This window comes from Bombina bombina, chromosome 6 (assembly GCF_027579735.1).
Source record: "Bombina bombina isolate aBomBom1 chromosome 6, aBomBom1.pri, whole genome shotgun sequence".
In the NCBI taxonomy this organism is placed as follows: domain Eukaryota; kingdom Metazoa; phylum Chordata; class Amphibia; order Anura; family Bombinatoridae; genus Bombina; species Bombina bombina.
Window position 1 is genome coordinate 100,507,066 of NC_069504.1, and position 17,080 is coordinate 100,524,145.

The 17,080-nt window shown below is 35.6% G+C and overlaps 1 protein-coding gene across 1 annotated transcript in view; it reads left to right on the forward strand.

Annotated features, from left to right (window-relative positions):
• Positions 1-17,080, forward strand: part of MAGI2 (membrane associated guanylate kinase, WW and PDZ domain containing 2) — a 986,849-nt gene that overhangs the window by 687,660 nt on the left and 282,109 nt on the right. Inside the window, exons 9-10 of the mRNA XM_053716523.1 lie at positions 7,373-7,404; positions 8,204-8,393. Of these exons, the coding sequence (XP_053572498.1) occupies positions 7,373-7,404; positions 8,204-8,393 (222 nt within the window). The remainder of the gene's footprint in view (positions 1-7,372; positions 7,405-8,203; positions 8,394-17,080) is intronic.

Genomic DNA, 17,080 nt, shown 5'->3' on the forward strand with positions numbered 1-17,080 from the left:
ATCATTTTAAGTTTATTCTGTGTGTTTATATAATATATTACTTCTTCTCTGTATTTTCCTAGTTTGCGACAGACCTGTCTCCCTAGTTGCCTGTTCCATTATTGTTACTTTATCAATGGCTTTTTTAAAAGTGAGTGTCTCCGCCATTAATAATCTTTTCAGTACATTGTCCCCATCACAAACATATCTCCCACCATTATATTTTAATATTCACCAAATCCGCATGTACTAGTGATTTTCTATGGCTTACTACATACATTGATATTGTTCCAATTATCCCTTGTTTTCTGGAACTTCAAGTGGTTTTGTTTGGTAATCGTCTGCTACAGCTTTAGTTTGAGCAATGTAATTAGCTTCCATATACTGTACTACTCTTTAGTCCATGATGCCCAACTGTCTGTATCGGGATCAAATTCTCTTATTGTCCCTATTAAAGACATATTTGTAGTGTAGGTTCTGTTTCCTTCGATCGTTGTGATACTTAGTAACAAGAATTATTACTCTTGAAATGAGTCCACACTTTTTGCAAGATAACAAGTGGAGCGCTAAAAGTTACGAATGAGCGATAAATAGTTTATCATAGCTGTTTGCGCTCATCAAGTTTACAGCTGGTTTTATGAGTTGAAAGTAAACACGATCGCTTGAGCGCAATCAAGATTTACAATAGAATGATAACCGCAATCTCAGGACTCTGGTTAACTGTTTTACACAACAAAAAGGTGTCTCAAAAAACATCAAAAATACATTACAAAGTGCAGCTACACTCATAATAACACTATCTAATAAAAAATATTTTTTTTAAAAAATATTTCACACAAAAGTTATAAGGGCTCAAGTATATGAGGTCTCAGATGTTAAGAAAGGGAATACAAAAGCAGGCAAAGGGTTTTAACATTGAGATATATATATAATCAAGTACAGACATACCTTGTTTTATTGTGCTTCGCTTTATTGCGCTTTGCAGATATTGCTCTTTTTACAAATTGAAGTTATGTGGCAACCCTGTGTCGAGCAAGTCTATTACCGCCATTTTTCCAACATATAAACACATGAATACACACATATATATATATAAAAATATATACATATATATAAGAGTATATATATATATATATATATATATATATATATACTGTACATACCACCAGCAAAAAGATTATGAGGCCCATTTATCAAGCTCCGAATGGAGCTTGAGGGCCCGTGTTTCTGGCGAGTCTGAAGAGGTCTAAAGTCTAGGAGTCTGAAGAGGTCTAAAGACCACTGTTCCATAACCCTGTGTTCCTGCTCTGAGCAGGCGGAAAGACATCACCACAATTCAACCCGATCGAGTACGATCGGGTTGATTGACACCCCCCTGCTGGCGACCGATTGGCCACGAATCTGCAGGGGGGGTGGCGTTGCATCAGCAGCTCACAAGAGCTGCTGGTGCAATGCTAAATACAGAGAGTATTGCTCTCCGCATTCAGCGATGTCTGTCGGACCTGATCCGCACTGTCGGATCAGGTCCGACAGACATTTGATAAATAGGCCTCTATGACTCACTGAAGGCATTTTTTAGCAATAAAGTATTTTTTAATTATGGTATGTACATTGTTTTTTTAAGACATTATGCTATTGCACACTCTTAATCTGGCCCTTTATGTATAGTTGTATTTATTTTAAGGGTAAATGACAAATGTAACTGTGTGTTCAAGATAATTTAAATATGACAATAATGACTGCAGGGGATGCTGAGAGTTCATTACATTATGTACTTAAATGTGTTCCAAAAAAAATACATGTTCACCAATGTGTCAATCTATTCTGCAGCTGTCTATTTAATATAATTTCAGACAATCATTAGTTACTGATGCTCAGGACAGCAATATATATTGCCAGTCTGCTTCCTTGAACTAACTACCATAACTGTCTACAGGAGACTAACATAAAAAATACAAATTTAAACTGACAGGCAACTCAAAAAAACGTATTGTTTAAAAAGGTAGCTAATCCCTTTATTACCCATTCCCCAGTTTTGCATAACCGACATGGTTATATCAATTTACTTTTTACCTCTGTGATTACCTTGTAGCTAATTTTATTTATTATCTATTGATTTGCATTTAAGCCAATTAGTGTTGTGTTGTGCGTAACCCACGGGAGTGAGCATAATGTTATCTATATGGCCCACATGAATTAGCAGTCTCCTGTTGTGAAAAGCTAATATAAAGTATATTAATATAACAATGTTGGTTATGCAAAGCTGTGGAATGGGTAGTAAAGGTGTTATCTATCTTTTTAAACGATAACAATTTTTGTGTTGATTGTCCCTTTAACTGCATACTCTACAGTTTAATTAATTATTTATTTTGCCCCCTTTTCTTGTAAAGTAGCTGTGAAAATTGAACAACTTCTAATTCCCAGAACTTAAACTGCACCCAGTTGATTTCTCAAGGCTAAAGGGCATATCTATCAAGCTCCGGATAGAGCTTGAGGCCCTGTGTTTCTGGCTAAAGACCGCTGCTCCATAACCTGTCCGCCTTCTCTGAGCATACACATATACTGTGTGTATGTGTGTGTATATATATATATATTTATTTATTTATAAAATATTTTACCAGGATGGATACATTAAGATTTCTCTCATTTTCAAGTATGTCCTGGGTCCACAAAACATTGCATTGATACAATAGGGTACAATAAAATACAAAAACAATATTAATACATAATATATGCAAAATTTAACATAGAACAGGTAGGAAATATATAATCATCCATGACAGGTGCATTCTGTTTCGAGATATGTAGAGAGGGATCTCTTAAAGGATTTTAAGTTTGGTGAAGGTTTTGAAAGTGTGCAGGAGGTCGTTTCATAATTGACCCACATATATATATATATATATATATATATATATATATATATATATATATATATATATATATATATATATATATATATATATATATATATGCACCAATTCCATATAAACTGGACTAATAAAGCAATATCTACCTTTTGCCATAAATATCTTAATTTACTCAATGCCTTTGGTTCTAGAGGTTCTAGATGTTTTTCAAGTAATGTTTTAGATATCCAGTTCCATTAGGATTTAACCTATATTTGCATCAGTAAACATTATTATGTAAGAAGAACACTGTAATTAAAATGTGATTTCTCCACATAATAAACTTTCTCATTCAGTTTATTTGTCATGTGACAAAGACGATTATCTTTGCTTTCCAGAAGTCAGTAAAATATGAAAATGTTTCATTGTCCCTTGTTGTTTTTTCATACTGGTAGAATTCTTATACATTCGAGGAAGAATACTGCATCCAAATGCCACTCTTTATGATTTTATTTTTAAAGATTTTAAATATATAAAGTAAAGCACAATTAAGTCTATCTATCTATCTATCTATCTATCTATCTAGAGAAAAACAAATACAAATTTACTCTACAATCACCTTGAACAAAAATTTGATGTGACATTTCAGGGAGAAGCCTCTCTTAGACTAGCAACAAAAAGTAGCAGTGTCAATAAATACTGACTGTATCATATTTATTATAGTATATAGCCAAATTATTTGAAAAACTTTACTAATTATTGAGTTCTGGTGTTTCAGCCATGCCCATTTTTAACAGGTGCATAACAATCAACACATAGCCAAGGAATCTCCATAGACAAATTTCAGCAGTACAATGGGTTATTCTGAAGTTCTCAGTGACTTCAAACATGGCACTCATAGGATGCAACCTTTGTCACAAGTCAGTTTGTGAAATTTCTACCCTACTAGATCTAGGAAGTGCTATTATAGTGAAATGGGAGCATCTAGTAGCAACAGCCCAGTCATTAAATGGTAGACCATGCAAACTCACAGAAAGGGCTGCCGATTGCTGAAGTGCTTAACATTTAAAAACACCTTAGCAAGAACCGTGTACTGGGAGCTTCATGAAATGGGTTTCTATGGTGGAGCAGCTGCACATCAACATATAAAATGCCAAGTGTCAGCTGGAGTGGTGTAAAGAATGTTGCTACTGAACTCTGAAGCAGTTGAAACATTTTCTGGAGTGATGACTCATGCGTCACTATCTGGCAGTCTGATGGAAAGATATGTGTGTGGTGGATGCCAGGAGAACACTACCAACTGGAATCAATAGTGCCTACTGTAAAGTTTGTTAGAGGAGGCTGTTTTTTCAGGGTTTGGGTTAGGCCCCTTAGTTCAAGTGAGGGGTCACCTTAATGGTGCAGAATACATTTTACATGACTGCTTCCAACTTTGTGACAACAGCTTGGAGAAGGCTGTTTCATGCTGAAGCATGGCTGCCAATTCCCCCCCCCCCCCCCACACCTTGCACAAAGTGAGGTCCATGAATGCATGGTTTGGTCAAGTTTGGTGTGGAGTAACTAAAATGGCCTGCACAGAGGCCTTATCTCAACCCATTTGATGAATTGGAACAGCAGTTGTGATCCAAACAACATCCAATGATGTTGTCCAACACTAGTGCCTGACCTTACAAATACTCTTTTGTCTGAATGGTCACCTCTGTGATTACCTTGTATCTAAGCCTCTTCTATCAGCCCCTGATCACATTACTTTTTTTATTATCTATTAACTTGCATTTAAGCCAATTAGTGCTGTGTTGTGCACAACCCACGGGCGTAAGCACAATGTTATCTATATGGCCCACATGAACTAGCAGTCTCCTGTTGTGAAAAGCTAATAAAAAAGCATGTGATAAGAGGCTTGTTTAAAGGTTTTAAAGTATATTAATATAACAATGTTGTTTGTGCAAAGCTGGGAAATGGGTAGTAAAGGTGTTATCTATCTTTTTAAACAATAACAATTTCTGTGTCGACTGTCCCTTTAACTGTATACAGTTTCATTATTTATTTTGTCCCCTTTACTTGTAAATTAGCTTTGAAAATTGAACAACTTCTAATTCCCAGAACTTAAACTGCAACCAGTTGATTTCTCAAGGCTAACTCTGTTGTATACTGTAGCTTTCCCTGATTGGCTTTATGAGATAACAACGGCTAAACAATGCACTCAAAACTAACATTGTAGCCGGGGTTAGCCTTGTAGTCTGCCAATTAAAGCCCAGATTGGCTCCTCAGAATAAGGCAAATGGTGGGGGGAGTAAAAAGAAAGTTAATTTATTTTATATTAAGACTTAGCTGATATCTTATTGTAAAGCAACACAACAGAAATGTCTTGTAATTACAAGGTGTTTACTGTCCCTTTAAAGGGACATAAAACCCATTTTTTCATGATAGAACATACAGGTTTAAACAACTTTCCAATTTACTTTTATTATCTAATCTGCTTCATTCTCCTGGTATCCTTTTTTGAAAGACAATTTGTGTGAATGGCGACAAAGTCCCACAGACACACACAAATAAATCTTTTGAAAAGCCTTCCTAGAAGACTTGTGGCCAATTCTATATCAATAATTGAGATCTGGTTGAGAGATCTTGCTCTTGGGAGGAGCCTGTGTAGTTGCACTTTGGTGCTGTGCAATCCCACTGTTTACAGTTAAAGATTTGTGATATTTTTAGTAAAATATCCTTTGTCTCTAGGTGGGCTCTTGTCTAGTTGTATCAATGAAAAGCTACAATAGAAGTTGCAATAGAACTAATTATTGAAAGAAACTTTTCTTAAACATATATATCTAATTTGCTAAACTTGTACAGACAAGAACTCACATATGGAACTTTATTAAAGGGACATAATACTCATATGCTAAATCACTTGAAACTGATGCAGTATAACTGTAAAAAGCTGACAGGAAAATATCCCCTGAGCATCTCTATGTAAAAAAGGAAGATATTTTACCTCACAATCTCCTCAGCTCAGCAGAGTAAGTTCTGTGTAAAAAGTTATACTCAGCTGCTCCCAGCTGCAGGTAAAAAAATAAAAAAAATAATGAAGAAATAAACAGCAGCCAATCAGCATCAGCAGTGCTGAGGTCATGAACTCTTTTACTGTGATCTCATGAGATTTGACTTAACTCTCATGAGATTTCATTGTTACACTGAATAGGGAAATAATATGAGAGTGCACGAGACTCATCCTTTCAGCTGTCCCGGGACAGACATACTAATATGCTGCTTAGAAATCCTTTACAATGGAATGTAGCTACTGAGGAACTTTTGAGGTAAAATATCATTCTTTTATACATAGAGATGTTCAGGTGATATTTTCTAGTCAGCTTTTAACAGCTATGCTGCATCACTTTCAAGTGTTTAAACATTTGGGTATTATGGTCCTTTAACTCAAATTTGTTTACCTTACTTTGAATCTAGCCTACCTTTGGACTTAAATTGTGAATTCTTCCTTTTGTTGGGATTAGAATTTGGATGTGATGTATCCGTGACATATTTCATATTACCTTATAGGCACATGGGGATGATGTGTCAAGGTTTTGTTTCGTATCTAGTTTTGTTTGCGTATGCTGTCTGCATTTATCTATGTGCGGCAGGCATGATAAGCTACATTGTATCATGTCTGCTCGCACTATGATAAATCGGCCCCTTAAAATCACCTTTGACTTTACTATTTTGCAAATGTTTAAAATTAAATATCTTTTTAGAGTGCAAATGACAAATGTATGAGTATACATTTTTATAAACATTAAATAAAATGTCACATATATTTTGTGTATAATATTTAGAACTATCAGAACAACCGCAAAGGTTTGTTTAATTTTTTTATTATTACAATAACTAACTGCAGGATCACAGTTTCTTCTTAGCTTGCATTCAGTATTTGTGTGTAGAGAGCAAGATTTTCATGCTGCCCTAGGTAGAAATTACTTTATCCCAGTGCCCCACATGTGTAGAACTGCCATCGAAGAGTGTGTCCTAGGCCTTTGCTTCATTTTTCAAATGTTTTATATTCAGACTTGTAGGAATTGGTCAAATTATATTGTAGCAGGGAAAATGTTAATGATACTTACAAGTAAAAGAAGGCTTTTTCACACTAATTTTAATGGAACTGAATCTTTTATCAGTGTTTATTAAACATTGATTGTCCCATACTTTATACATTTATCAACCTATGCAAGATCTGAGCAAGAGTACAGAAAGCATTTTAATCTCAGGCCTATTTTACTTAAATATTCATAGATGCCTTTTTACTTTAATAGCATGCAATATAAATTGCATTGGCCTGATGTAAATTAAATTGAAGAGTTCGACATTTTCTCATTTTAAAGTGTTTTTTTATTTCTTGTACATTAAAGCTTATGGCCAGAGCATCAAACTTAACTGTAATATTTTTAGAAAAATCATGCTTTTTCTTTTAACTTCTGCTAATGTATGCATTTTAGTAGTATATAAAGTATATTATGACTCCTTTGCGCATAACATTATTACCTTTTTTTGGTTCACAGGTTTTTTTTCTCCATGGAAAAGTTCAAAGCCTGTAAGTCACATTTTCTGTTAATATTAATAATGTAATAATGTTAAATAAGCTCATTTGTTTAGTAGGGTTTCAGAATGTTTAATCTCTTGCGTGCGGATGTAGACCATGTTTCGTCATCCTGGGGTGGGGGCACTTTCGGAAATGACACATCATATATCAATAAATATCTGAGTCTCTCCTCTGATGTGAGCAAAACATTTTCATTTACCTCTCTTAAGTTACCCTGCCATTTATATACCAGGTATGTCCAAAATCAGGTCAGGGCCTAAAACACCTGAAGACTCCTTTATCTGTATGCGACTTAATCAAATTAATTTGTTAAATTCAGTTTAGACTGAAATATGATTATGATTAATTTAGGTTTAGATTACCTTATTTCTCCTAAGCAGCTGTTGGACAAATGATGTATAAAACGATCGGGTTGATTGACACCGATTGGCCGTGAATCTGCAGGGGGTGGCATTGCACAAGCAGTTCACCAAAACTGCTTGTGCAATGATAAATGCCGACAGCTTATGCTGTCGTCATTTATCTATGTGCGGTGGACATGATACGCTACATTTATATATGTCAAACGTTAGTGTTCAGGAGAGAGAAATTACTAGTCCAAACAATTTTGCGTTGTACATCAAGGATAACAGACATAATAATGAAAATATAGGTTAAATGTAATCACTAGAAATGACTAAATGTACAATGTAAATTAATAAATAATGCAATGACAACACCAAAGTGATTAGTATTTAAAGCAATAACCATAGGAAAGATTAGTTAAACCTTAATGCACCTTTTGTTACAGGTAATGGAACGATGGGAAAATCAAGGAAGCCCCCAGACGAGTTTATCAGCGCCATCTCTACCACCAAATCTCCCATTTCCACCAACGCTACATAGGAGTTCATTACCTGATTCCACAGATGCCTTTGATCCAAGAAAACCTGACCCCTATGAACTCTATGAGAAATCAAGAGCAATTTATGAAAGTAGGCGTAAGTAATATGCTTATGTTAGATTCCATAATTAGTAAATGCAGTGAAACTGGGCATTCCATTCTCATTTTTAACATGCACAAAACAATGTCATTTGCTTGTTAAAATTTGATAATATGAGCTGTTATTTATTACAGTTTAAAGCTATTAGTGCCATTGTGTATAACCAATGTCATAAAATAAATGCCCTTTTCACTAACTGTATACATTAGATTTATATTAGCAAATGTTCACTGTATTGTAAATATATGTACAAGTATCACGTTATTCTATAGAGCATGCATTATCAATTTTAGCTATATATTTTTTTCATGATTGCTGGTGATTCCGACATAATCAGAATTAAAGGGACATAAAACTAAATTGGTTTCTGCAAATGCCATAAGCAAAAATACAATGATCTGATTGCTGGTCTCTCAGCAGCTAAGAAGAAATATAAATCCCAAAAACTCAGTCTGAAATAAAAGCTTTAGAATGAACTATAGGCACTAGCAGATACATACAGCTTATGAAAACACATACACAGTACACTGAGGGGAAAAATGACTAGCTTGCAGTCTTAAAAATAAAAAATATAAATCTTTTATTCATTTAATCAAATCCCTAAATAATACTGAATGTAAAACCAGTCCGGAGTATTTAGACAGTATCATTTCACTCTCTATAATATTAATTCCTCTTCTCCAGATTTTGCTAAAACCTGTGGACCCCTCTCTTCATTGTTATCGTTCTCAATGTCCCAAACTGGCAGAGGAAGATAAGTCCCTCCTTAGAAGCCCCGTTCTCTATTTCAAAAGTTCTAAACACCATCAAAGTTTCCCAGCAGTTAAATCATCAGGACCAGAAGGCATCACCATTTATTACTATTCCTTCATCAAGGATATTTTAGCTCCCCATCTCACTAACTTATTTAATTATGTAGCTATAAATTCTCTTTTTCCTGAATCCATGTTAGAAGCCCCATAGTCATTATTCCTAAACCATAAAAATCACATTTATATCCCCAAAATCACTGCCCCGGCACCCTATATCACTAATCAATAATGAAATCAAAATTTAGGCCAATATTTTAGCCACCTGTATCAACAAATACTTAGCTAAACTGATCCATTCCGATTTTGTTTCAGGAAGAGAAACAGATGAGAATACAATTAGAGCTCTAAAATGAATCTACTTCTCACACTCTTATGAATATTATCTTCTTTTCATTTCTGTTGATGTAGAGAAAGCTTTTGATAGGGTGTACTGATAATTTATGATGGCCACCCTATTTCATTTTTGGCTTTGCATGTAAAATAATAGAGGATCGATTCATATATTTTATTCGTCTATACTCTTCATAGTACAAAATGTTCATTGATTGTTCATTGATGACATTATGTAACACTTTCTTCACTGGCTCTTATGCCGGTTATTTAGGAATATGGTCTCTGGTCAAACTTTTCTGTCAATGGGGACAATCCTTTAGAAAAAACTTTGATAATGGTTGTCAACAGAAAATCAATTTCAAAGTATATGGGGATTTATGTAGATAAGTAATTAGATAACTTTTTCTAAAGGACTGTGATATTTTGTACTAAATCAGACATACTTAAAGGGACAGGCAAGTCCAAAATAAACTTTCATGATTCAGATAGGGCATGTAATTTTAAACAACTTTCCAATTTACTTTTATCACCAATTTTGCTTTGTTGTCTTGGTATTCTTAGTTGAAAGCTAAACCTAGGTAGGCTCATATGCTAATTTCTTAGACCTTGAAGGGCGCCTCTAATCTGAATGCATTTTGACCACTAGACGGCGTTCATATGTGTCATATAGATAACATTGAGCTCCCGCATGTGAAGTTACCTAGGAGTTAGCACTGATTGGCTAAAATGCAAGTCTGTCAAAAGAACTGAAATAAGGGGGCAGTTTGCAGAGGCTTAGATACAAGGTAATTACAGAGGTAAAAAGTGTATTAATATAACCTTGTTTATTATGCAAAACTGGGGAAAGGGATTATCTATCGTTTTAAACAACAACATTTCGGTGTTGACTGTCCCTTTAACTTACTTACTCCATCAACTATCTTGGCTGATATTCAAGTTGTCACATTTTAATATTCTCTCACCCAACATCAGATATTTAGAAATGTCTTTATCTAACAATTTGGCAGGGATCTTTCATCTCAATTAAATAAATCTTAGACAACATTTTCAATCTGGCCCCTATTTTTGGTTATCTCTTTTGGGTTTAACATGACTAGGAAGAGTACCAGTCATTAAGATGAACATTTTACCTAAACGTCTTTGTTTTTCAGGAAGACCCTTTGCCTGTGCCTAAAGCATATATTTCTTCATTACAGAAAATTATATATATATGTCTAGAACTCTAGGAGACCTAGACTTCAAAAGTTAACTGGCTACCAGCCCTGAGATGTGGGTGGTCTTGGCATACCCAACACAGCTCAGCTTCCTGCAGTTATTCATTCTCTAGTACAATTTAATGGAATTATAAACCATATGATAAACTGTGGTTTATGCTAGAGGAAAATCTAAATGGGGTAAAATGCATGGGTCACCAGTGTTCTCATGCTAAACATGATAGACATTTAAATATTTCTAATATCCCACTCATATCTGAAACTCTCGTGTTGTAGGACAAACATTTACTTAAGTATCCAAAGCTTTATTCAATTTTGTTTCCATTAACTCCATTCCAGCTAACAACTTTTTTATATACCCCAATATTAAAGGGACAGTCTACACCAGAATTTTATTGTTTTAAAAGAAAGATAATCCCTTTATTACCAATTCCCTAGTTTTGCATAACCAACACAGTTATATAAATACACTTTTTACCTCTGTGATTATTTTGTATCTAAGCCTCTGCAAACTGCCTGCTTATTTCAGTTCTTTTGACAGACATGCATTTTAGCCAATCAGTGCTGGTTCATAGGAACTCCACGTGCATGAGCAAGTGTTATCTATATAACACACATGAACTAACACCATCTAGTGGTGAAAAACTGTCAAAATGCCCTGAGAGAAGAGGCGGCCTTCAAGGGCTTATAAATTAGCATATGAACCTCCTAGGTTTAGCTTTCAACTAAGAATACCAAGAGAACAAAGCAAAATTGGTGATAATAGTAAATTTGAAACTTGTTTAAAATTACATGCCCTATCTGAATCATGAAAATGTATTTTGGACTAGACTGTCCCTTTAATTCTGCTATTGTTTTGGATGGAACAATTTAAAATGTTCCTATCTATCAATATGTTTACTCTATTAAAACTTTTGTGGAATTTAAGAGCACAATATCCTTTCCATTTACCAGATGGCTCAACTACTTTCAGATACAACACTTTACCTACGTACACCCAGACCAAAAGAAAATGATCTTACCACAGACAATTTTTGAGACCCTTTGTTCTAAACAAATACTAACTAAAAGCATCATAGCTGTCTCCCATAAATTACTACTTGGCTGTTCTACCCAGTCTCTCCCCTCCTACGCCTCCTCTCTCTCTGTTGGTGTATCGATGGAAAAATATATTTATTCCCATGCAAAAACCTCTATCTCATTATCCATTGTGAAGATAAAGTTGCTTATTAGATGGTACCTTATTCCATTCCACTTACATTCAATATTCCCTTTATTGTAACAATGCTGGGCGAGGTGTGGAAGAGGTTGATTTCTTAGTCATATATGGGGGAGTTGTGTAGCAATAAAACCCTACTGATCTCATTGATGTTATGCAACTGGTATTAAGTATCTCTTTAGACTTTTCCATTTAATTTTTCTTTTAAACTATCTCCCCCTGCTATTTGCAAATTAATGGCTACCTCTTTGCTGGAAGCAGGTTCCTTCTATACAAGAATGCATTCATTTGGTTTCACATTCATTAGATATAGAAAAATGTATTTTTTTGGAGCAATGCACAACGATAATACAAACCCCTTTAGAAAGATAAATTAGTTAACACGGAAAAGGGAGCGGCCTCACCAATACAGCCATGGTCTCTTTAGTGTCTTACCTAGGGAAAGTAGCCTGTCTCATCTAATTGTTGTTAATGTTCTATGGTATCTATGGTTTTATTTGCTATATATTTATCAAATATTGATTTTTGCCATTTTGAAGGTTTAAACGGACATTCCAACCATTATTGAAATGCATACAGGTACATTTCAAATAGTTTTTGCAATCTACATGCACTAGCAAAAATGCTTCTAGTAGAAGCTATAGCTGTTTCAAGAGTGTATTTAAGTATGCACCGTGCACCAGCGTTTTAAACACAGCATTCACTCAGAGAGCCTAAGGTGCCTGTATCATCGGTTTATGACTCATTTGCATAATTACTAACATGATATAAGCCCTAGTGGCTCTGTGCAGCTGCAGCATTTAAATTGCTGGTGCACTGAGAATATCTAGTTATGCTTCACATGCACGTTCAGAGAAAAAATACTAATGCTAAAATTGATAACTTTTACTAGAAGCATTTTTGCCAATATATGTATGTTGTTAATATGTTTCTATTGAAAGATGCAATTTACATTTTGACCAGAATGTATATTTAAAGGGATACTAAACCCAATTATCTAATTTACTCCTATTATCACTTTTTCCTGGTGCTCATGGTATTTTTATTTGAAAAGCAGGAATGTAAGCTTAGTAGCCGGCCCATTTTTGGTTCAGCGCTTGGGTAGCGCTTGCTGATTAGCAATTAAATGTAGCCACCAATTAGCAAGTGCTACCCAAGGTGCTGAACCAAAAATGGGCTGCTTCTTAAGCTTACATTTCTGCTATTTTTAAATAAAGATACCAAGAGAACGAAGAAAATTTGATAATAGGAGTAAATTAAAAGTTGCTTAAAATTGCCTGCTCTACCTGAATAATGAAAGAAAAAGTTTAGTATCCCTTTAAGGGGCTGCTGACACCTCTGAACTTTGTTTCAGAGAGTTTTTTTTTCTTTTAATGTTAATAATTGTACCATATCTATATAATTTTTTATTTGTTGAAAACATTAATAAAAACGAAACATGTGCATTCATCTCATTTGTGAGGAAACAAGTGACAATGATTGTGGCCACCAGTAGCATCTGGTTATTTTTGGAACCGGATTTCTTCTTGTGAAAGTGAAGAAACAGCCACATGACACTAGCGGCTGCCATCTTCGGCACTCGTTTTCACACAAATGAGTGTCTCATAAAAACAATTTCTATTAAAAAAAAAAACTAAATTGGATTCTATGTGACAATTAGAATATATTTCACAACTATGCAATATGATAACTTTTTAGTTTATTTAACATTTTGATTGGCCTTTTCTGCAGCCCCTGTTGCCAACATTGGAGTATAGGTATTATCTAATGCACTGTGTATTGGCACCAATCATAAAATTTCTTCTTAGAATATCTCACCTGAGTGGTGCAGTTTTGAATATCAGGCCCTATATTGGCCTTTAAAGGGACAGTCAAGCCCCAAAAAAACTTTCATGTTTCAAATAGGGCATGCAATTTTAAACAACTTTCTAATTTACTTTTATCACCAATTTTGCTTTGTTTTTTTGGTATTCTTAGTTTAAAGCTAAACCTAGAAAGGCTCATATGATCATTTCTAAGCCCTTGAAGGCCGCCTCTGATCAGATGCTTTTTTATTTGTGATCAAGCCCGTGGATTGTGGCAGACACTGCACTAATTGGCTAAATATAGATAATAAATAAATGAAATGGCATGTGATCAGGGGGCGGTCAGAAGATGCTTAGATACAAGTTAACCCCTTAACGACCAACGACGTATGGGGTACGTCCTGCAAAAAAATACAGTTAATGACCAAGGACGTACCCCGTACGTCGTTGGTCTTTGAAAGCCCTGGAAGCGATCCTGATCGCTTCCAGCCGCTTTCATGTTATTGCAGTGATGCCTCGATATTGAGGCATCCTGCAATAACAGTTTTGAGCAGTCCGATTTAGAGAGAGCCACTCTGTGGCCCTCTCTGCATCGGCCATTGATCGCGGTGTTCGTTGGTGGGTGGGAGCTTACCAACGGAGGCGGGTGGGCAGCGATCAATGGAGGAGGGGGGCAGGATCGCGTGTGGGGTGCGTGCCAGAATGCGCGTGCGTGCACGGGAGCGGGTGCGCGCGCGTGCACGCGGGCGGGTGCGCGTGTGTGCGGGTGGGAACCCTACACTATGGAACAATTATAGTGGGAGAGACTCAGTGGGAGAGAGGGTATAAATGGTATAAATAAATACAATTAGTAATCTGGGAGAGGGTTGGGGGTTGTGGGGGGGCAGCTACACTACAGAAAATAGTTGGGTTTTTTTAATAAAAATAAACATAACCGTTTTTAATTTGAAACTGGGTACTGGCAGACAGCTGCCAGTACCCAATATGGCGCACAATAAGGCAGGGGGGGGGGTTAGAGAGCTGTTTGGGGGGGGGATCATGGAGGTTGGGGGCTAAGGGGGGATCCTACATAGCAGCATATGTAAATATGCTCAAAAAATAAAAAAAAATAAAAGATAGCTTTTATTTTAGTACTGGCAGACTTTCTGCCAGTACTTAAGATGGCGGGGACAATTGTGGGGTTGGGGATGGAAGAGAGCTGTTTGGGAGGGATCAGGGGGTGTGATGTGTTAGGTGGGAGGCTGATCTCTACACTAAAGCTAAAATTAACCCTGCAAGCTCCCTACAAGCTACCTAATTAACCCCTTCACTGCTAGCCATAATACTCGTGTGATGCGCAGCGGCATTTAGCGGCCTTCTAATTACCAAAAAGCAACGCCAAAGCCATATATGTCTGCTATTTCTGAACAAAGGGGATCCCAGAGAAGCATTTACAACCATTTGTGCCATAATTGCACAAGCTGTTTGTAAATGATTTCAGTGAGAAACCTAAAATTGTGAAAAATGTAAAGTTTTTTTTAATTTGATCGCATTTGGCGGTGAAATGGTGGCATGAAATATACCAAAATTGGCCTGGGGTTGTCTACTACACTACACTAAAGCTAAAATTATCCCTAAAAGCTCCCTACATGCTCCATAATTAACCCCTTCACTGCTGGCCATAATACACGTGTAGTGCGCAGTGGCATTTAGCAGCCTTCTAATTACTAAAAAGCAACACCAAAGTCATATATGTCTGCTATTTCTGAACAAAGGGGATCCCAAAGAAGAATTTACAACCATTTAAGCCATAATTGCAGAAGCTGTTTGTAAATAATTTCAGTGAGAAACCAAAAGTTTGTGAAAAAATTAGTAAAAAAGTGAACAATTTTTTGTATTTAATCGCATTTGGCAGTGAAATGGTGGCATGAAATATACCAAAATGGGCCTAGATGAATACTTTGGGATGTCTACTAAAAAAAATATATATACATGTCAATGGATATTCAGAGATTCCTGAAAGATATTAGTGTTCTAATATAACTAGCGCTAATTTTGAAAAATAATGGTTTTGAAATAGCAAAGTGCTACTTGTACTTATTGCCCTATAACTTACAAAAAAAGCAAAGAACATGTAAACATTGGGTATTTCTAAACTCAGGACAAAATTTAGAAACTATTTAGCATGGGTGTTTTTTGGTGGTTGTAGATGTGTAACAGATTTTGGGGGTCATAGTTAGAAAAAGTGTGTTTTTTTCAATTTTTTCCTCATATTTTATAATTTTTTTATAGTAAATTATAAGATATGATGAAAATAATGGTATCTTTAGAAAGTCCATTTAATGGCGAGAAAAACGGTATATAATATGTGTGGGTACAGTAAATGAGTAAGAGGAAAATTACAGCTAAACACAAACACCGCAGAAATGTAAAAATAGCCTTGGTCCCAAACGGACAGAAAATGGAAAAGTGCTGTGGTCATTAAGGGGTTAATCACAGTTGTAAAAAGAGTATTAAAGGGACAGTCTAGTCAAAACTAAACTTTCATGATTCAGATAGGGCATGCAATTTTAAAAAACTTTCCAATTTAATTTTATCATCAAATTTGCTTTGTTCCCTTGGTGGTGTTTTTGAAAAGCTAAACCTAGCTAGGCTCAAACTGATTTCTAAACAGTTGAAAACCGCCTCCTAGCTCAGAGCATTTTGAAAGTTTTTCACAGTTAGACTGTGCTAGTTCACATGTGTCATATAGATAACATTGTGCTCACTCCCGTGAAGTTATTTGGGAGTCTTCTCTGATTGACTACACTGCATGTCTGTCAAAGGCACTTAGATAAGGAGGTTGTCTGCAAAGGCTTAAATACAAGTTAATCACAGAGGTAAAAAGTATATTAATATAACTGTGTTGGTTATGCAAAAACAGGGAATGGGTAATAAAGGGATTATCTATCTTTTTAAATAAAAAAAATGTTGGTGTAGACTGTCCCTTTAATATAACTGTGTTGGTTATGCAAAACTGTGGATTGGGTAATAAAGGAATTATCTATCTTTTAAAACAACAAAAATTCCGGTGTTGACTGTCCCTTTAAGTAAACCATAAAATAAGGAGGAGTTTGTGTAAATAATTAGACAGATAAGATCATGCAGTATTCTCTCCCTACAAGATCATTTTCATATTACACAAGGTGAACGGGCTTGACTGGCACAGGGGCCGATTGGAAGCTAGGCCAAGCTATTATTGGTTGTCAACAGATATGATTATAAATAGGCAGGGATTGGGCATAGTCTGGGTAGTCTTGCAAACTGTGGGGTGATTGGGTTG